At 39.9% G+C, this 22,060-nt stretch overlaps 1 protein-coding gene and 1 pseudogene across 6 annotated transcripts; both read right to left on the reverse strand.

Moving 5' to 3' along the window:
* Positions 1–1,208: 1,208 nt before the first annotated feature.
* Positions 1,209–8,638, reverse strand: LOC143882017 (putative disease resistance protein RGA3 pseudogene; annotated as a pseudogene). Of its 5 annotated transcripts, XR_013252072.1 has the most exons (6): positions 5,317–8,638; positions 5,070–5,195; positions 4,890–4,944; positions 4,599–4,811; positions 1,833–1,990; positions 1,209–1,740 (listed from the first exon to the last, which is right to left on the reverse strand). The product of XR_013252072.1 is annotated as a putative disease resistance protein RGA3 pseudogene, transcript variant X4 (transcript). The 5 variants fall into 5 exon arrangements; XR_013252073.1 differs by having other exon boundaries at positions 1,209–1,990; positions 4,599–4,692; XR_013252071.1 differs by having other exon boundaries at positions 1,209–1,990; positions 4,599–4,764.
* LOC143880607 (uncharacterized) lies at positions 1,259–1,729 on the reverse strand. Its single transcript, XM_077383594.1, has one exon. The coding sequence runs from the start codon at positions 1,727–1,729 to the stop codon at positions 1,259–1,261; it is 471 nt and encodes a 156-aa protein (XP_077239709.1).
* Positions 8,639–22,060: the final 13,422 nt, after the last annotated feature.

Here is a 22,060-nt window from a genome sequence, read left to right on the forward strand (position 1 = left end):
ATATTTTAAAGCCAAGGAAGCAGAGAAAGAAGACTACAGAAATCATTTTTTATCTAACCAACGTGAAAACAATACCATGGCCATTACTTTCTTTCAATTTACTGCCAATTGACATACTTTAAAGCTTCACTCTGAGAAGTCGACACATTCACATATCTCTTTTGTTTATGGGGTAATTATTGCAGGCTGGATTTCCAGATGACCTATTAGAAAATCTGTTGGACCATGTTGAACTTCTTCAGGATCGGCTAGAGTGCTTCCCTAACCTCCATATATTCCAGGTTTAGATCTTCATAAATGGTCTTATTAACTTTAAAGATTATGGTCAAATAAACTTTTGCCTTCTTCTGAACTATTCTATAATTCTGTGTTGCTAATCTTGGGAAGGCAACATTCTTCAGTTTTTCATGGTGTCTGTTAATCGTACTGGTTTTGTAAGTTCTACTTTGCTGATAGGACATTTTTGCTTTCTCCTTCTGAATTGCAGTGTGAAAGCAGCACTTTATATGTTATAAATATTATGGAGCATATTCTCTGTAGTTATACAATATGTTTTCTTGGCATTTTGATGATTTTTCCATTTACTTGAGCATTCACTTTGGAAAGATGGGCTGGTACAAGTTCTTTCCACAGGAAAATTTAATCATATCAATTATTCATTTAATATTGCAGGAAAGAGCAACGCTTTCGTCTAGTGTTGATGTCAATGAAACTTCTATGATTACAAGAACAAGCCTTGTGTTTCTAGGGTGGGGGGGAATCACCTTAACTAATGCAGTTTAAGCTAACATCCCCATTTACCAGCTATCCCTCTTCGGATGCCCAATCAATGTTGTTAACGAAATTGAACGGTAAAAAAAATTCATGTCGGTTGGTGCGGATGACAAGAAGATGCACTTAGTTAGATGGGAGGAGGTTTGCAAACCCATCAAAGCAGGGGTTGTGGGAATCCATAGATTGAGAAGTGTCCAAAAAGCCTTGCGAGGGAAATGGCTATGGAGATTTGGAAAGGAACCAACTTTGGACATGGGTGATTGATTCAACGTACTGGGTGTGCTTAGTTAATTGTATTTCCGATGACAAATACAGATTCAGTGAAAGGTGGCTGGCCAAGGGGTGTCGGTGACCATTATCAGGTCTAATATGGCTAGAAACAACAATCGGTAATATCTCACTTTTTTTTTTGATTGGTAAGCAGGGGTTAGGCAGGATCCTGAGCAGATATATTAAAAAAGAAAGGGAAATACATAAGAGTGAATTACAATCGAAAGTAGACGTGCCCCTCACGATCTAGATTAATCAGATCAAGGAGCTTAGGAGGGGCAAGGGGAAGAGCAAAAGGAAAGCCTTTAACAATACAATCTCTTTTAGACAGATAGTCACCCACCATGCTGGCTTCTCTCCAAGTATGAGTTAGCCTCCAAGATTGGAGCTTTGCCAGATTAACCAAGATATAGGAGACCAACGAATGAAGTTTCCAAGGAATTTTTGAGGTGCCATTGATGATGTCTGCAGCAAACTTTGAATCTGTTTCGTACCACATATTGTAGTAACCCATCTTCAGAACCAGCTCTATGCCTTTGCTAATAGCTTGAAGCTTACGAGCATATATCTCATCCATGTCTACCAATTCCGAGAAGATGGCGATTGCCATCCCGTCATTGTCGCTAAGGATACCTCCTAGACTGCCTCCATTTTGATCCAGTGAGGCATCAGTGTTCAGCTTCATCTCCCTATATTCTGGTTTTATCCAAGTGCAGGCCTTTGGCTCAACATTTGAACTGATAAATTTGTAGCCCAAGTTTGCAGATATCCAACTGGTAATATCTCACCTGGTGGTAAACACGCCGGCCTCAAATCTCGCACATAAGAGGTCCAAGATGAGTAGTGGAGAAGCCGGGAAGATGTTCAGTCCAAGGGAGCAGCAACAATCACCAATAGATTGAGAAATTGATGGGAAAGATGGTGGAAATATGCACGTGTGTAACCCCTGCAAAAAAGATTACTAATATGATGTAGAGAAGCTAGTAAAAGTGATGCTGAATTGAGAGATAAACAGTGATACAACCCCAAAGACATCAAGAAGGCCTGCAAGGGGAAAAGGAGCAGGAAAATACAAGAAAAGAGTGAGGAAAGAGGTGGGGAATGTAACCAGCAAGGCTACCAGTCCATAGACGAAAAGGAGAAACAAGGAAGCGGTTGATTTTCATGGGCAAAGATTTTAATTCTCCCTCACATAAGAAAGTGACTCTGCATCACTTTGAAGAATCTACATTTTTTGCCACCACGAGATCTAGAGAAACAGGGTTGCGGGTCAAGTATGACAAATGCCATTTTTTGTGATTTGTTTCGTTTTTTTACTTCATTGTCGATAACCCAAAAAAGCAGAAAAGCCAGCAGAGAACTATTGCCGAACACAATACTATTAATACCTGACTAACCAAAAATTTGTTCATTGCCATGCATTGTTAGAAGTCATGAAAGTTGCCTAATGAATGAAAAGCTCTTTACACCCATTTTTAAATTTATGATCGGTAGCGTGGGACTGGATCATTGGTTTGATATTCATCCATTAGAATCAAGACGGTTATTTACCAAGAGTCATTTTCCCCGACAGATAACAACAACAGTTGTTCTCAACAGATTAAAATTTACAATTTGAAATAGAAGTTGACACTTATTACAGGTTTCTTCCCAAAGATATGGAGCACTTGTAAGCGATTATAATTGAAGTCTATATGAGGAGATGATTCCAAGGAAGGGATCTCAGAACCAACATCAAATCTGTCATAATTTGTCTTTATATTATTTTACATTTCGCCACTGTCTTCTACTTTCCATTAGTTAGTTCATTACGAGAATTGAAGACAACGAAATGAATTCATGTCTGGTAAGTATTTCTCTTTTAATTATCTACCTGTCGCACTGACATCTGTTTGTGTTCTTTTATTAAGAATTTAATTGGATTCTTGTCGATCTCTATCGAGTCATTTGTATTCTGCATGCATCTACACGTCCTTTAAAAGTCTTTTTGTCTAAAAAGGCAATAGAGCCCAAGGAAGAAGTGACATTACCCTATCCTTCTCAATCACTTGAAATCCGAGCCCATGGGATGGAAATTGATTACCCTTAGAATTAAATTGTAGACATTCACTCATTGGCACGCCCGTGCATTTAACACAAATCACCCACTACTCACTCTACACTGACCGCATCACAATCCGAACTGGCCACATTTTTTTGGCATTCCTAGTGGGACCCAAATATGATGCGCCGCCAAATGACTCCTGATACCAAAAATAAAGGAAAACACTTTGAAAACGGGATCCCGTGTTGAAAATAAAATTGGGAGTGATAAGACTGTTGATTTGACCTTTTCAAAGACTCATTTATTGCTGTATGGGGATGTGAGCTCCCTTCTTTTGTCCTTTTGTGGATGTGGCTTCAATGATCATTGCCCATTTTTTCCCGCAAAACAAGATCCAGTTTTGCTAGCAGTGCTCAAAAATAAAATACCAATGATGGCATTCCTGGAAACTCTGGTGACTACCATTCTTGGAAATACCATGATACAAGGACATCGAGAAAGCCCATTAGAAGAAAACCCTACTGAAGTTAAGCGTGCTTGGACGAGAGTAGTATAGGATAGGTAACCTCCTGGGAATTCCTCGTGTTGCACCACTTTCCATTTCAGAAAAAAGAAGAAGAAGAAGAAGAAGAAGAATAAGAAGAAGAAGAAAACCCTACCATTACCACGCTTGGCAGGGTACTAGACCTCTCTAGCAACTACTCAGATACCATACATTGGATCATCCATTCCTAGTTCTAGTGCCCTGCCAAACAATGACAACTTAAGTAAGTGTCTTGATTCACCTGATGCAAGCCTTGATTTCTCTCCTTGTTTTCCTCTGTTGGAATTGTGATTTGTATGGAGGATGGTGGCTACAATCGTTACCTTGATTAATTTTGTTTGTATATATGAAGAACATTCCCTCCATTGTCCGTGCTTTGTGGCTCAAAGGGATGTTCTTTCGTGAAAATCTCGGCTTTTGCAAAGCTAGTATTCTATCGCATATCGTCCGAATCTGGAAGGTAGCAAGGCTCTTTGACCAAAAAAAGTGCATCGTCGCTCATCATCCTAGTTGTAGCAACTAGCTATGTATAGCCAACTAAAGCAGAACAAAATGAGATGTCTACAGTTACATGTGAAAATGGTTACTTGGAGCAATGGGCTGCTGATGGAAGGGACGTCCTATGAAAAGAACCACCTAGAAAAACTAGCTTTAGGGACGACTAATGAAAACAGTTATAAGGAAAAACTAGATTAAAATCTGTCACATAGTGAGCCACCAGGGAAGCCTATTGCATAGCTTGGTGGAATGTTACAATTCTGAAGTGGTGGTTTAAGGGATTAGCCTAGCACATTCGACAAGTCCATAGACTTTTGACATTTTCGTTACAAACCTAACATGTACCTAACATTGGTATAATTGTGAGAGAATAAATTAAAAAATAGCATCTTAATGAAATCCAAAAATCAATTTGGCTATAAACAAAACCACAAGTTAGACATCAGGTACAAACCAGTAAGAAGATACCTGCAATACGCTCTGCCTTTTGATGAGCAGTGAACTCTACCAAGTTTTGTTCAAAAAATACAAATCACATTGGAACTGCAAAACATCCAGTACCCTGCAGAGAATTGACGATTTACACTTCCAGCCTCCAGAAATTACTAATCTTCCAATAGCTCAAACCCAAACTCTGCTAATCAATAAACATAATTTCTTCCAATAGGTCACACCCAAACTCTGCTAATCAATAAACATTATCAATTGCAACATGTAAAAAAAAAAGCGAAAAAAAAGAGACAAAGCAAGACCACATACCAGCAGGGTGAAACAATTCTATAGCTAGTCTCTTCTAAAAACTTAAACCCGAACCCTGCAAATTAGTAAACCCTATCAACCACAAAAAATAACAGCATCACAATATAAATAATGGAGAATAAAAGAACTATAAGTAAAATCACTACGGAAACCAATGTCTCTAATAAGGAGAACAGTTACAGAAAAATATGAACGCTTTGCCCTTTGATGAGCGGTGAACGCTACTTTGTCCATCCCACATACTCTTGTAGAATCACCACCACCAGATCTCTTCTCGAACATTTGCTGGGCAAATTATTCTTCAATCTAAACTACACAACAATGGAAATAAATAAAGGAGAAATATGAGTAATTTATTAAGAAAAAAAGTGAAAGAAGCATTAAAACAACAAAGCAAGAGAAATAGTTCTCTGGCATTTGATCGCACCTGGACATTTATATCTCTCCTAGTGTCTGGTTTGAGAACACGACGGACATTAAGATGTTCAAGTCCGTCAACTATCCTTGATCTCAATGTTGGGGATGTGTGAGATCTTGGGCCAATCTTCGCCTACTTCCTTTTGGCATCGTTGCTCTAGCGTCCTGCTACATCCTATGATGTTCAAAGACTCGAGTGTGACAGGCAGACCATCATCCGGCAAGGAAGTAATTTGTGGACAGTGTGTAATAGCCAAAATCCGGAGGGAGGTCAGGTTTTGCATCCCCTTGGATAGGGACTTCAGATTATCACAATTTGTTATATCCAGAAATTGGAGAGAGGGAAAGTGTTGCAACCCCACATCCTTCAAATTAGAACAAAAGAAAATAGTCAACTCTTCAAGTTTGACAAGGGGTTGCGGGAACTCAGGTATTGATGTTAGATTTGGGAATCCTTCGAGCGTTAACGAGGATAGAGAAGTGAGGTAAGGCACATAAGATATAAATATATCCTCGTGACAATACGACAATCTTAGTTTTTTAAGAGATGGGAGCCTTGGAAGAGCTATCAACTCTGGAGAATCATGAATGGTTAACTCTACCACTGCAGGTAGGAGAGGGGGCAATTGCCCCAGCTTCAAACATTGCCCTATTTTAAGTTCACGGAGGCGGGGAAATTCGCCTTCCTCTACTCCACACCATTCCTCCAATGAATCTAATTGACCAAAGTCGAGAAACTCTAGTGATGGAAAGCCCTTAACCCCGCCATGCCCAACAAACTCATGATCCACATGTGTCAATTCATTCACGTCTCCTATGCGGAGATCTTTGAGTGAGGGGAGCTGCCCAAGAGACGGTAGGCGTTTCAATCCATGACAACCCTCGATGATAATTCTTGTTAGATTCGAGAACAGTGGATTCCCAATCCAATTTGGGAAACATACACCACTGTAGCCAACTATTTCCAGAATTTTGAGGTTTGTATGCGGTTCAAGGGCTTCCATTACTTCTTCATCACCTTCACCAAATGACCTTGACCTTGACCATGTGAAGGTCATTTCGTGAAGGTAGGGTTTATTCTTCAGATTTGCCCATTTGGCCTCCCACCCACTTCTCACCTTCTCAAGGTTTGAAATATGAAGTTCTCCTCTGAGGTTCATCATGTCCTTTAGCACTCCAATCTGTCTGTTCCACACAAAAACTCCGCACAATTTTTGGAGAGAAGTTAATTTCCCAATTCCAGGTGGCAGGAATTTTAATTGATGTGTATTCATAAGATCGAGATGCCGGAGGTTAATTAGGTTGCCCGTATCTTTTGGAAGCTCAACCATCTTTCCGCAGTATCTAAGTTTTAGCGTCTGCAAGTTGTATAGGCTACATGTTGATTCGGGCAAGCTTGTGATGTGATTACGAGAGAGGTCAAGGTACCGTAGATGTTTCAAATTACCAATTGAACGTGGCAACACTGGTATTCCTTTTCCACTCAAATCCAACACGCGTAAGCATCTCAAATTGAAGATCACATCCGGAAGGGGTTGCTTAATTCTCCTATCATATGCAGATAAAAACAATAATGTGCGTAAGGTTTTAAATTTATTGCATCCCTTGAAAAGTGAGAGAACTGTTGGAGATGGACATATAACGGATGAATGGCGAACTTTTTCACAAATTTGCCTCGAATTATTTTCCTCAAATAGAAAACACTCATTACCTGCAATGGACATCGCTAGGTCATGCATGAGGTCATGCATTGTGTGCTTATTTTGACCAGTAGACTGATAGAGTTGAAAGAACGACCTCCACATCAAAATATCAAAATACTCATTACCCACGTCTTCTACTCGTTTCAATCCTCTAGGCTGAATGAATCCTTGTGCCATCCATAATTGGACCAACTTGTCCTTGTCAAACAAGTAATCTTTAGGGAACACCGAGCAGTAAACAAAGCATTCCTTCAAATTTGCAGGAAGGTGATGATAACTTAATCTTAGAGCTGGCAAAATCTCATTTTTTTCCTCAGGCAAATCCCAAATTTCGCTTTTCAAGATATTATCCCATTCGTTTTCATCTATAATAGCGAATAGGAGGCCTCCAAGTGTCTTTGCTGCCAATGGCAATCCTTTACACTTCTTAACAATTTCTGCACCAATCTCAAGTAACTTTGGATGCGCATATGAATCCCCACCCACAAATGCTCTTTCTTTGAACAAAGATAAACAAGCATCATGGGGTAAGCCCTCCAAAGGGTGGATGTAAGTAGGACCCATGTTCCTTGCAGCTATTTCACTCCGTGTAGTTACTACGATTCTACTTCCTCCAGCCCCACTTCTAAATGGAACGCTAAGGAGATCCCAATCACTGCGTTTCTCACTCCACACATCGTCTAGTACAAGTAAAAATCTCTTACCATCCACCACCTCTTCAAGTTTGCGTTGCATTGGATCCATGTCTAACAGGTCTTGTTGTTTTCCAGTTGCAGATTCAATAATCGCTTTTGTTAGTTTCAGAGCGTCAAAATCTTGGGAAACACATACCCACATCTTGGGTTCAAAATGATTCACTACCTTTTTATCATTATAGACAAGTTGAGCAAGGGTTGTCTTCCCAAGGCCTCCCATGCCAACTATAGCAATGACTGAGACACCCATTTCAGAAGATTCATTTGGTACCAGATATTCTATTAACTTGTTTTTATCATCCTCCCTACCAAAAACATGTGATTCATCAATTAGAGAGCTTGTCTGTGGTCTCTCTTTGATTTCAAGCCGCCTCCCTCCATCTTCCTTTCTGAGGTGGAGGGCATGACGTTCTTTTGCAATCTCATCTAATCTTTCCCAAATCTCCTTTAACTTCTTTGACATGTTTACTTCAAATAAACTTGGGGTTAAACCAAGATAAGAAAAGGGAAACTTGGGTACGAACCACTTTCTCTTTCTATTATGACTGTTGCCTTCCACACTCATTCGTAGAGCTTCGGTGGTGAACTCGTCGAGTACATCATCAGCATCGTAGGCAACATCTTTGAGCTTCCGAAGCCAATTTCTGACAGAATTAGACTTGATTTGCTTTTCCTCAGCATCATGGAGCACGTCTTGAATAGTTGTCAACGTACTCTTGAGCTTTTCAAGCTCACTATCAACACCACTCAGTGATCGGAACTCATTCCAGAGGGAGGAGGTCAGGTTCCCAACGACTGACTCAAGAAGAGTGGATAGAACTGTTTCAGCCATCTCTTCTCTTGCAACTCAGAGATTTTCACAATGGGTGGAAAATGGGTATGACAGTATGAGGTCTTTACTCTTTGGTAAGTGAAGTCTTTTCCAGCCATTACGAAAAGAAAGGCATCAAAGCTCAGGGGATTGGGTCCCACCCACTTGGAACCAAGGGTTTTAGCTGTCACTGGCTTGGAATACTGTTTTTGATGGGAGGAAGTGGAATACTTATGAGACAGATTGCTTTTGAATTGATTGAAAACTCCACCCACATGACGAGGGCACTCCTCACTTTATTAAAAGTACGGTATGCCCCCGCACCATAAGTTGATCCAAACCGTCCATTAAATGGGTCACAGCCTAAATAGGTTGTGCCCTAAAATTATTTCCATAGGTTAATCTTAACCCTCTGATCTACACAGAGTTGGGATCAAACCTCTAACATTCAGATCGGAGGGTTAGGATCTACCTATATAAATGATTTTTGGGCACAACCTATTTAGGCTGTGGCCTATCTAATGGACGGTTTGGATCATCCTATGGTACTGTGGCCTATCTAATGGACGGTTTGGATCATCCTATGGTACTGGCCGTACCGTTCTTTTAATAAAATGAGGAGTGCCCTCGTCAAAATAAAGTAGTGCTGATAACATTTCCCTTTTTATTTCTCTGCTTTAGCTCCTCACCTCCATCAAAGTGCTTTTGCTTTTGCTCCTCGTACCGTTCTTTTAATAATGGTTTTTATCTCAAGTGGCCAATCGGCCTATTTTCCATCCTGCCGATCTAAGACCAAATGTAGAGTATTGAGGTCTTGGGTGCAATTCCAGAGTTTTTAGACAGAAATGATAAATGGTATAGATTATAGGGTTTTATTAACTAGTGCTGGGTGCTTTGGAAAAGGAATTTTGCAATCATTTTCCAAGTTGTTTGAGACTTCTACAAATGTTTTTTGGATTTTCCATCAAAAAAGAAGTGTAAAATTTCTTTTCCAAAGCACCTTGGGCCACTCGTTAACAAAACCCTAGATTATAAAGGCACTGCTTGTTTTGGATTTTGAGAAATGACTTTTAAGTCCAAAACTGATTATTTGTCCTAAAATTGCATTTATTAATTGGGAGATTTTTTTTCGCCCCCTCTAGGATTCTGCGCCCCCTTTTAAAGTGAATTGTGGGCAGACTTTAACGCTTTTTATGTCAAATCATGTTAAAAGGGGGCGCATAATCCTGGGGGGTTTGAAAAATCATCACCCTTATTAATTTTGTATCCAATAATCACTTTTGGACTTTTGGGTCCAATAAACAGGGCCTAAGTCTTGGTTGACACCTTTCACAAACAACTGAATCATAAAACAATCTCTATATAAAATCACAGTCCTCTCAACTTCACAAACCAACCCGATTCAGGGCAATGTAGAAGACTTGTTTCTAGGCTCCCTAACTTATTCCATGCCATTTTTTTCCTTCTCTGATACTGAAATCATAGAAATGTTAATTCAGCATTTGAAATTGACTTAATCCTCCCCCCAACTCAGAATACCCACTTGAAAAACCTAATTATTCAATAACCGAATGAGTTATTTGTGAACAAGATATGCCCTAACAATTATGAGAAACAAATTCTAAAAGGAATCTAAAACAGATATTTTCGTTACAGAAAACATTTGTTGCGGCAAGATCCCACCGCTAGTAGGGCTGCAACAGGGTCGGGTTTTTCAAAACCCTAGCCCAACCCTGAATCCCATTATCTCGGCCCTGACCCACCCTGACCCTAAGTCAGGGCCGAAAAACCCCAACCCATTACCCGCCCTACAGGGCTTAGTGCTAGCCCTGGCCTGCCCTGATTGGCCCTAATTGGGCAGGACTGGGCCAGGCCGGCCCTAATTGACCCTAGTGCAAATACCAGTTAAGAGTGCCAAAAATAAAGCAACCACTTATCATATAGAACAAAATGATCAATAAACAGAGAAAGGGAACAAAATAAGACAATATGAATTCAACAACATGACGGGCAACAGAGACAATTAATAATAATAATCTAAAGAAACATCAATCCAAGATAATAGAAAACATTAGCAAAAGAAACATGCGCAGATGGTTCAATTCTATAATAGAAAACTTAGGGTCGGGTCGGGTCGGGTCAGGGTACCCGAGGCATTAACCCAGAACCCGACCCGACCTGAGTCAGGGTCTAAAAAAATGAACCCTGACCCGCCCTCAGGGTTGGAAAATCCAGCCCTAACCCTGTTCGGGCTTAGGGCGGGTCAGGGCTGACAGGGCCAAACTTGCACCCCTAACCGCTAGAAATCCGGTTATCGAACCAAACAATACCAAATAGCCTTCGGCAACCCACGGAATTAGCCCAAACAAGTATGTGCACAAATCAAGAGTGTAGTGAAATAAAGGAAGAAAATAAGAGAGCAAAAGACACAAGAGATTTACGTGGTTCGGCACTTTGGCCTACTCCACGGGCAATCCGGCAAAGTAAAGTTCACTGTCAATGACGAGAAATTACAAACAAGGGTTGAAACCCTTACCTCTCCAACAATGGTGAAAACCCCACCAACACCCTCTTCTAGAAACCCAAGCAAACAACTAACTCCCTCTTACAATGTTTTAACAACCCCCAAAACACCATAAGAGAACCCAACAACCTTGGATCAAAGTCTTTGCAAGTGAAGAAGAAGAAGAAACCCTTGGAGAGAGAAAACCCTTTTCTTGTAGAGAAAACCCCAAATCCACTTCTTTAGAATAATCACCCAACTAAAGATAAAACCCTCTTTAGTAGACTTTTTAACACATTCCAAGAATGCCCCTTCTTAAAGAAGAAATTCCTAAGTGATTTTATATCACTAATACAACAACATTTATCCTTTCCCTTCCATTATGGAGGAAATTGTGAACTTTGTGTTAGTAATTTGGAGGGAAAGACTTTGTCTCCTGTTCTGTATTTGCAATGACTTAGGCTGCTGTTCTCTATTTGCAATGTGAAGATTTCCCATACAGAATTCATCATGCCAATAGAAAAAAGCAATATATGTTTGCATTGAGTAAGCAGTCAACAGAAAATACAAAAACGCATCCCCGTCAATGCAGAAATTTCCATAAATGCAATTAATTCTTCTTTAAGCTTTCAGCCTATTAAGTCACAAACTGAAACATTAACCTCACAAATGAATCAGTAACAAAATGCATGATTGAGTCTGATAAACCAAGACCGCACCCAACTGACATTGTTTTTTCTCCTCTGAGTTATTTGTCAAACAATACCAAAAACATGAAGTGCATGCCAGGGCCTTTGTTCAAACACGGTCTCATCCTTTTGCACAACAAAACTGAAATAAAGTGATATTCGAAGTGTCATTAAAAAAAGGTCGGCCCAGTGCACAACGCTCTCACCATTGTGGGGTCTGGGGAAGGCTAGATGAACGCAGCTAGGGGTGTAAACGGATCGAATTCGAAGCGGATATGGCTATATCCAAATTCGGATTTGGATTCGACGGATATTTAATATCTATTACCGAATTCGATTCCAGCCAATATTGCTCAACTTCAGATATTATCCGTATACGTTTATCTGGTAAATTCGAACATATTATTGCAACACTTATCTTTCTTCTCCTTCTTACTCCTCGAATGAATTTTTCAAACACTAAAACTAGACCTCTACCTTTTCTTCTCAAAATTAACTCTCAAACCCTAAATTGTATGAGATCCTCTTCTTCCTTTTAAAACAAAGGCACACACACACACACACACACACACAGAGAGAGAGAGAGAGAGAGAGAGAGAGAGAGAGAGAGAGAGAGAGAGAGAGAGAGAGATGGTGTTAGTAGTTGTCTTTGGGTTTTTTCTTCTTTTTTTGTGTGTGTGTATATGATGGAATGAGTTTGGGTTATTTTGAACAGGGGAAGTGGGAGTGCTGATGGTGGAAGACGAAGAGAAATGAGGATGGAGATGGAGATTGGGTTAGAGATGGAGGTGACTGGCGGTAATGGAGGTGATCGGCGGCAGCGGATTTTGGTGGGGGTTGGGTGCACCAAGGAATGTCGGAGATGGTGTCGCAGCGTCTTCCTTTCTCCTCTCTCTTGCTTCTCCTTGCAAACCTTAGAAGTCCCCTTTTTTAATTGTATTTTGGGTTTTTATTAACCCTAAGTTGGAAATTGATATGAGCCGTCCATTTACCATCAATGACCTAGATGGCCTTTTTGCTTTAGAATTCTCTAGAAGCTATGCCATCCTCTTTCAATCACCATCATCCATTTGTCTCTTTCATCCTACATCTCACATTTGTTGCTTCATAAAGAAGCCATGCCAAACTCCAAGAATGCCCTTAAAATGAGAGATTACTTCATTTCCGACCCAAAACACTTTTTGTTTTTTTTTTTCCTAAAAGGAAAATTCACTTTTCTTTTATAAGCAAAAGATAGTGTGCCATTACTAAAAATAAATATTGATGATATTATTAATAATAAATAAATGGATGTACTTCTCGGATTTGGATGTTAAACGGATCGGATATACCATTTACCAAATTCACATCTGCTAAGAGCCGGATATCTCATAAACGGATTCGGATAATATCCGCTTCAAACGGATTCGGATAATATTCGCTTTAAACGAATTCGGATGCGGACGGTTATCGAATTATCAAATATCCATTTACACCCCTAAACGCAGCCTTATCCCAGTTTTGCAAAGAGGCTGTTTCCGTGACTCGTACCCGTGACCACCAGGTCACAATTGAGCAACCTTACAGTTGTGCCAAGGCTCGCACTCCAATATTCAAAGTGTCATATGACTTAGAATTGTGGCCCTTAATAAAAGATCAAAAGAAGCCGGACGGTGTAAATTGATGTAAACATCAAGATGTTATATTATTGTGGCCTCCTCTTTTGCCAAAGGGTATCTATGCATTTTGTTATCTATTTTAGCTTCATAAATTTCAAGAAGCGGAAGAAGCAATGTGAAACAACTAATTACTCCAAAAGCTTAAGCTGTTGGAGATGGCATTTTTTAATCTTTTATAATTTTAACACTGACCCTCATGCATGGGCTTTCTTTTTAGGGTTGGCTTACAAGTGGCACAATGTGGCCCCTCTTTTTGGGTTGACTTTTACATGTGGATTTTTAATATCAATGAGTTTTGAACCTATACAATTTGCACTAATACCATGCGAAACAACCAATTACTCAAAAAGCTTAAGGCCCTATTCGTTTCAAATTGTTGCAGCAGATTGTGGGCCCCAAACTGATTATTGGACTCCAAATTAAACAATCAGTTTGGGGCCACAATCGGCTGCAACAATCTGAAATGAACAGGGCCTAAGCTGTTGGAGATGGTGTTATTTAATCTTTTATACTTTAACAAATGTAATATGATGTTTCAAAGGCCACACATCCAATCACAATTCTAAATGTGTTCTTCAACCTATTTCAGTTGGATTTATTCTCTTCTTTCTAACTTCCTATAACATTAATTTAAAGAAAAAATGGTATAATGTTCAATTTATAAAAAGAACCTGATGAATGAAAAAGGAATAAATTTAGGTGGATGAAATTTTGCCTTGATGCACGCTGTCCTGAACCTGATTACACTACAAATTGGGTATGCAACATTGGTAAATTCAAGGTTTAGAAATCTGATACATATTGGACTTTGAAACTATGTCTGAATTGGAGCTTAACAAAATACTCGGTGGAGTTTTTCATCACTGTGAAAATCATATTTTGTGCTCATGAATTTCCCTAGATTTTTTAGTGACTTATCTCGATTACTTTGAGTTTTATAAAGGGAAATGATATCTTCTCAACCATGTTTTAATAATTGCAAGGGCCCAGCTTGTCTTTTCTTTTTTAAGTGGCTTGTGAGAGCTTTTTGGGAACTGTAATATCCTTTTGACAGCTTTTTACATACTAAAAGACAAGATGCATTACTGAAGATATCAAAATATGGTTGTGCTGGTATCGTTTGCATTAATAAATTGTCTTATGTCCACAGTACACGTATTATGAAATTTCTGAATCAGATTGAACCACATTTAGGCAAGAGGACTATTTATTTAAATCCAACTGCTTATTTTGATTACGAAACCTGATCAGATAAGCCCTTGGGTCACCTGGTTCCACCGTAAGTATCTTCGGAACAGAAGTTTTTGGTTCTCTCCTATGCCTAGCAATCCTTCTTGGGCCGTTAGAAGCATTTTCAAGGCTAGAGAGGTTGCGAAGAAACACATATGCTACATCGTTGGCCCGGATTCTTCTCTTCTGTTTTGGAAGGACCCTTGGCATCCCAAGGGCCCTCTTGAATCCCAATCCTCCCTCGGATCCTTTTCCAACTTCATCCCCCCGCTTGCCTCTATTCGAGGCTCCATCCAAGCTGGAGGTTGGGATGAATTACTTGAGCTCCCTCTCTTCCAGGAGTTGAAACCAATATTAAATTCTGGGCTTTTTTCATCTTTTTCTCCTTCGTATCCCATCTGGATACCTCAACTAGATGGTATTTGTTCGTTTAAAAGTGTTTGGAATTCTGTTAGAGCAAAAGATTCGCCCCCCTGTTGGGTTTCCTCCATTTGGTTCCCGGGCCATATCCCAAAATTCAGTTTCTCTGCTTGGTTGGCCATTCAAAACCATCTTTCCACCAAAGATAACCTCCATTTCCTTGGTCCCTCGGTTGATAAATCTTGTCTCCTTTGTAACTGCGCGACTGAGAGCGTTAACCATCTCTTCTTCTCCTGTTCCTTCTCGGCTTGGATATGGAGGACGATTCTCAAGAATATCTCAGATAGGAAAAAGCAGAAGAATTCAGTGGCGGAGGAGGAGCTATGGATTCGTCGAAATTTTAATCTCAAAGGTCAGTCGAGCATCCTCGTAAGACTCCTTTTCACTGCTTCTATCTTCTTTATCTGGTCCGAACGAAATAGCAGGCTTCACAACCAGGTAAAAACCCATAAAAGAATTATTCTTAACAGAATTATTTGTGCTGCACGGAACCGAGCTATATTCCTGAAGCTGGATGATGATCATAATGAAGATAATGCCCGGATAGCCCGGATATGGAACCTTTCCCTTTTTCGTTTTGCCCCAGAGCTTAAATATTGTGTTTGGACTCCCCCGCAGCCCAATGAAGTCAAGCTTAATACTGATGCCTCGTTGTCCAGTGATTCCGCCTCCATCGGAGGCATTCTCAGAGGCAGCTGCGGCGATGCCCGATTTATGTTTTCCATTGATGCCGATCGAGGAACCATTTCAGACCTTGAATTAGAAGCAATCATCCAAGGAGTTCATTTGCTTGACAAAGCCGCAAATCCAAATCTATGGATTGAATCTGATTCCCTCCTGGCAGTGAAGATAATTAGAAAAGAATGTCCTTGTCCTTGGAAGCTAATTCCCGCATTAGAGAACCTTCTCATCGTTCTCAATCGATTGGAATCTTGGAAAATTTCTCATATTTGGAGAGAGGGTAACAGAGCTGCTGATTACCTCTCAAAAAGCAACTGTTTATGTAAAGGGAACCCGATCCCTCTTAACCTCATGCCTTCTGATCTTTCTGTGATTCTCTCAGAGGATTTTTCTGGAAAATCCTACCTTCGGTTGTAATCTCCCCTTTCTCTTCGAATTCAATGTGTGCAAATCCCTGCGGCCTTCTCTCTTGCCCACTCATGGCGAGAAGCAACAGAGGTGCAGATTTCATATCAAATCATGACAGATCGATGTAAGGAGAAGACATTCACCTACACTGCTTGCCGCAAGATCTGGTCGCAATCACTTCCGACGACGACTCGGGTACAATTTCTTATTTTGTTATCTGGGTATTGTCCATTTTCTTTTGTCCCTTCCAGGCTGTGGATTGCCCCCTATTTTGTAGGCCCACTTTTTTCAACGCTGATGGGTGCTTAACTGTAATCCCAAGGGAGTTTGTTCCCTGTGGTGTGGCCTTCGAGCCCCCCTATCTTTGTACTCTTTTCCTTTTATGATATCTGGTTGGGGTCCTGCCTAACCCCATCTTACCAATCAAAAAAAAAAAAAAAAAAAAAAAACCTGTGAGAAAACATAATACAATCACACATGAAAGCAGAGTCTGTTGAGTAGGAAGTCCATCTTAAAAAGTCATAATAAAGGTAAATACTTGGTGGAATGGTGGGTTTTCACATCTGAGAAAGGACAAAGAAACGAGCACCTTCAATAGTGACACATCGGGCTTCTAAAAAGTTTGAAAAGTAACCTTCACTAATTGGGAAATGATAAATGCGCCCCTTTCCAATCACATGGGACACCCAACTTCGGTAAAGCCATCCTATATACTATATATATATATATAAGTAAAGCGGAATCCTCTAAGCCGTGGTGGTGCCACGTGTCAGCCCCTCTCCAGCCGGTATATTACCTAAGAGTTTACTATATTTTTCACGCTATAAATTCTCACCAAATCCCACCGAATTAGGAAGTAATGAATTCGCACGCTATAAATTCTCCATCCCATATATTAAATGCTTTTAATTCCAATACCTATACGTTTTCTCTCTATAGTATCTATACCCGTTTATCCCGTTTACTCTTTCCTTAAATCTCGCATCTATATTTGGATATCAAAGCTGTGTGGCCTTTTAAGTCTAGTTCCATGCGGATTTGGACAATGAGTTTGGCCTTTTAAGTCTCTCTCTCCTCTCCAGAAAAAATACGGTCCACGCATCATATATTGTATTTTTTGTAATATTGGGCCTACTTTATTTGAGGATCTAAACCATTCATTCTTTGGGCCCCAACGAAAGTAGGCCTTGCTAATAGGATGATCCTGACCCTCGCACCTTATATAAACCTCTAGAAATGCTTCAATGAGAGTAACATGGCCCACTTCACTATAGATTTAGGAGGGAAGTGATATATTCGCCTCCTTTTCTTACGGTTCAATGGAAAGTACAAAAAAAGGCGTTGGAGTCTTGGTAACTTCTCATGTGATTAGACCTATAGTGTATTTATGACTACTTTTTTAAGACTATAATGGAATTGCCATGGAAGAAAAAGGGCTAAATAAATCACTTCATTTTTTGTATTTTCAGATGGATCACAGGTGAATCTGTTATTTGATTTCTAAAATCTCCTCTTATTCTTCTTCTTTTTTTTAAAATAATTGTTTATTTTGATTTCCCTCCTATGTTTATTTTCTTTCCAATTCGCATTCTTATAGTGAAATGATGTTTCCAATTTTTCGTGTTTTCAGATGGATCATTCTCGAGAAGCCTTTTGCTGGAACTGTGAAGATTATGATTTATAGATATTGAGATAAGATGATTGTTGGGATTGCATGTGATGGGTTGGAGGCCATACACAAAAGGCCACCTGATGCTTTGATTTAGGTCATACAAGCTGCAATAATTATTGGTAATGCATGGTTATCTTTAACTACTCTAGAGCACTCAAGATAGTTTGTATTTACGATGACCAAATAACTATTTTTGATAAATTGTATATAAACTAGATAAGACCTCTTGATGAATGGACTAATTACCATGAGATGCAAATATTTTTTACTGCCAGTTACTTTCCAACATTGATTGCCAGTTGAAGCTTCCCATTGAAAATTACTATGGGCTGAAAAATAGGGTGGAAGCTGTGTGCAATGTGCGTGGCTTGCTAAACTTGACATGAAGGTCAATGATACTCTTCTTAAGATTGAGGTCGGCGCCGAGATATCTAAAGTGACAGCATATGGTGAAGTTCTTACATTGACAGGTTCACGTTCGACCTCCTGATCGATACTCAAGCTGTGCTTTTAATTAAATTTTGTGCTTCTCCTTCCTTAAATGTAGAAGATTGAGAGTTTTGTTAATTGTTGGATCTTTTGCTGTTAGTTGGTTGTTGAGTAAGAAATCTTCTCTTTTTTAATCGCATTGGCAATTAGAGTATGAGAATAAGCATAAGGGTGTATAAAACTATTAATGCTGAGAGATTATTATAAAACTAGGATAGGTGCAAATTATCATTTCCATTTCCATTTTTATTTTTTTAGTTCCAACTTATAAGAACTATTTATCCTTTTTCATCATTTTATTTCTATTTTCAGGCACAAGCTGCATTTCCAATTTCCATCTCATTACAAATACGTCTTTTTTTACAAAAAGAGAAAAAACAGTTTTAAATACTAAAGTATACTATTTTATACTATTTTTCTCGCCCCGTGCATCGCACGGGTCTGCAACTAGTTTTTCAAATGGTTGCTGAACATTTACCACTTTTCAAGTGGTTGCTGAACGCAGCCTTAACGTTCACCAATTTCCTCATCTTGATTTTAGCATGGTGCGATGGTTAAGCACCCAAAAATAAAGTAGTCGTATTTGCAAAATACAAAATAAATCAGTAAACTAACTATGAATCGATTTCACCCCCTTCGTGATTAGGCGTATTTGATAGTAGAAAAGCCGGGACAACTTAGGGGTTTTGCTTGGCATGTGGGTGTCATGCCACTAAAACCTCTCCTAGTTAATCATCGCATGCCTGCTGTTATGTCACCCTTGTCTCTGTTTGGATACAAGGATTTTAAAACCCTGGATTTCATCAAAATCTTGGACGGGAGACAAGAGAAGGAGACCGTCCGTAGTTTTCTGATTTATGGCCCCTCTTTTCATCGAGCGAGAGAGTAGGAGATTGTACCGTGTTTTCAGGTTTCAGAAATCTCGAGATTTCTGAAACCTAGATTTCTTACTTAAAATCCAAGAAAACAATTGATATCCGAGATTTTAAAGGAGGCCGTTCGTCGTTTTCTGATTTCTCGCCCCTTTTTACACGCTCATGAGCACACAAAATCCTTTTTTCTTTTTCTTTTTTGTGATAGCTAAGCTTGATTGAACATGTGACCTCAACGCTGGAGAACAAAGCTTAACCAACTAGCCAGAGGCTCCATCCTAATTTTATGGAAAACCCTAACATTGGTAGAGTTACAAAGATTCCCTTAACCATTTTTTTGTAAAGACATTGCAGCTAGCATTTAACATATATAAAAGGCTTTAAAGGAGTAAGGTTACAAAATTTTGGGATTGGGCATGTTGCTTTAGAGACGACCAAAAGAAGCCTCTTCATTGTTGCACAACTAGCCGGACAAGTTAAACTCACCACAATAGGTTGTCCTATAAAAGCAAGTCTCCATATTATTCAATAGTTAAAAAAGTCCGCGGAGCCACATTCGCCGGATATTTAAACCCTCGCCAATTGACTGTAACGCCTTCACAGCAGCATCTAACACAATTCTCTACTGCCACATCAATCTAGTCGTGATAAGCTAGGTTCATCGATATTGAATCAATCGAACGCACTTCGAAAACTTGTTCAACTTTCGGAAGACCATGCGTTATCTAAGCTCGCCGTCATAGGTTTGAAAACTTACTTGCGCTTCAGCAAGATAAATTGCCTACCTTACTAATCAGCCACAACCTCCCGTATCTGTTCCACAATCTAGGTCTTAATCTTAACCTCTAAAACGCTCTCTCACCTAGACCTAAATCGCAAACTCTCATTAGCTTTCAAGATTTCAAGCCTTCAACTCTTAAGATAAGATTAAATTTGATCTAGACCTGACCATTAAATCCCAATCTAAAGATTCAAAATTTTTAGATTCTCCCCTGTTGTAGATTTGAAATTTCAAAACTATAAGTTTTTAACGAAATTATATAGAAACTTATATAGAACCAAGGGCTAGGATCAGAGAGAATTTTCGGGGCACTATCTAAATCGGGGCCCAATAAATGAACGGTTTGGATCAACGAATCATGTCGGCCACAACTATATTTTTTAAAATACCTACACCAACATGTAAAAACTCGTGATAAAAAAGGGGAAGTGATATATCCGTCCATTCTGATCACCAGGAACACCCCATGTCAGTGTCCCTGGCAATCAGGGGCTTTGAATTCTTTTGACATAAGTACAACCGCCCCTCTTTAGTCATTGATACACTGACAGGGGGTGTTCTTGGTGATCAAAAGAGGTGGATATTTCGTTTCCCTAAAAAAGGAAGGGCTGTTACACTCCTTAATAGGCCCCGCTTTTGCCTTGCCCGTGACTGGACCGGTATTTTCCAATGGCAACCCAAAATCCGGCCAATTTCTGATGAGGGCACTGGAGAATTGACCGGGCTCACAAATAAATATAAAAACAGGTTAGATGGGTTGCCTATCTTCGACCCGAGTATCTGGGTCGGGTTTGGATTCGGGTTAAGGGTTTGAGCAACCCGACCCGAGTGAAACCCACACACATTTTATGAAATTTGTTTTTTGTAAGCTTTAAAACTCGGGTCGTGTCCGGTTTAGGTAGTCCTAGCAAACGGGTGGGCTGGGCGGGTTTTGACCCGACCCGTTCGGGTCCGGGTCAAAATTTCCGGGCCACGAATCTTGGACCCGCACCCGGCCCGTACGGGCCGGGTCGACCCGCAGGTCACCCGGATTTTTAGTAAATTTTTGTATTTTCTGTTTTTTGTTTTTGTTTTTGTTTTTATAGGTATTTGCTAGCCACCTTCTCCAAAGGCTACTTCTCGCCCATCCTTTGCAATTGTATGTGTTGAGAAATTTGTCTTATTAGACATGATGAAAACTGCAAGGAGATACTATTTCTTAAAAGGTAGCTAGCAGTAATAATAATCATAAGATACTAAAGTTTTGGAGGAAAATTATGGAAAAAGTGCTATAAAGTAGAAAAATTATGGAAAAACGTACTGAAAAGGGTATTTTTATATGACAATTACGGAAAAAACTACAAAGAAAAGGTATAGAAATGCACCTGCGGGTCCACTTGGACCTGCCCAGTTTTGACGGGTTACGGAAAAAACTACAAAGAAAAGGTATAGAAATGCACCTGCGGGTCCACTTGGACCTGCCCAGTTTTGACGGGCCGGGTTGACCCACCGGTCAACTTAGAAACGGGTCACAGGTCAATTCTTGCCAGGTCTAGGTTCGGGTTGGAAAAATGGGTTCTTTGGGGTTGTACCTCCTCAGGTGGGAAATCAAGTTGGGTCGGGCTCGGGTTGGAGAAAAAGGGTTCCTCCGGTCGAGGCTGGTCAACCCGACCAACCCTACCCGAGTTGCACACTAGTTGGATCGACCCGACCCGAGTTGCACCCCTTGGTAGTTTTGTAAGGGTCAGCATTCGTAAGAACATTGACCAGCAGCTAATTAGGCAAGTATAAAATGAAGTGGGTAATTTTTATTTATTCTTCCGTTGCCGCTGCTCAGAGGATCCGGCAAGATTTATCCGGGCCGGATTCCCTTAAATCCGGATCCATTGCCTACCCGTACATCCATTGCTTCCTTTTTTTCTTCCATTTCTAGGCTGAGGATTTCATTCGGAGCTTATGCGGTATTGGAACTCCTCCCCTCAAGGGCTTCAAGACAAGGCAAGAAAAGAGTTGGTTTATTTATTTATTTTGTAATTGTAGATTTGGGTTAGCTTTCGTTACTAATTTCGTGACTGGAAACTATGGGACTTGGATTTCACCTCTTTGGTTCCTGGATGGAAATGAATGAAACCATAATCTATTGCATCATTTATTTATTCTTGA

This window comes from Tasmannia lanceolata, unplaced genomic scaffold, assembly GCF_043159265.1.
Source record: "Tasmannia lanceolata isolate RefF3 unplaced genomic scaffold, GAP_Taslan_0.1 ptg000007l, whole genome shotgun sequence".
NCBI classification, from domain to species: domain Eukaryota; kingdom Viridiplantae; phylum Streptophyta; class Magnoliopsida; order Canellales; family Winteraceae; genus Tasmannia; species Tasmannia lanceolata.

Bases quoted from the DNA above. Each gene is read 5' to 3' on its own strand.
- LOC143880607 (XM_077383594.1), bottom strand. From the start codon at position 1,729: ATGAAGCTGAACACTGATGCCTCACTGGATCAAAATGGAGGCAGTCTA.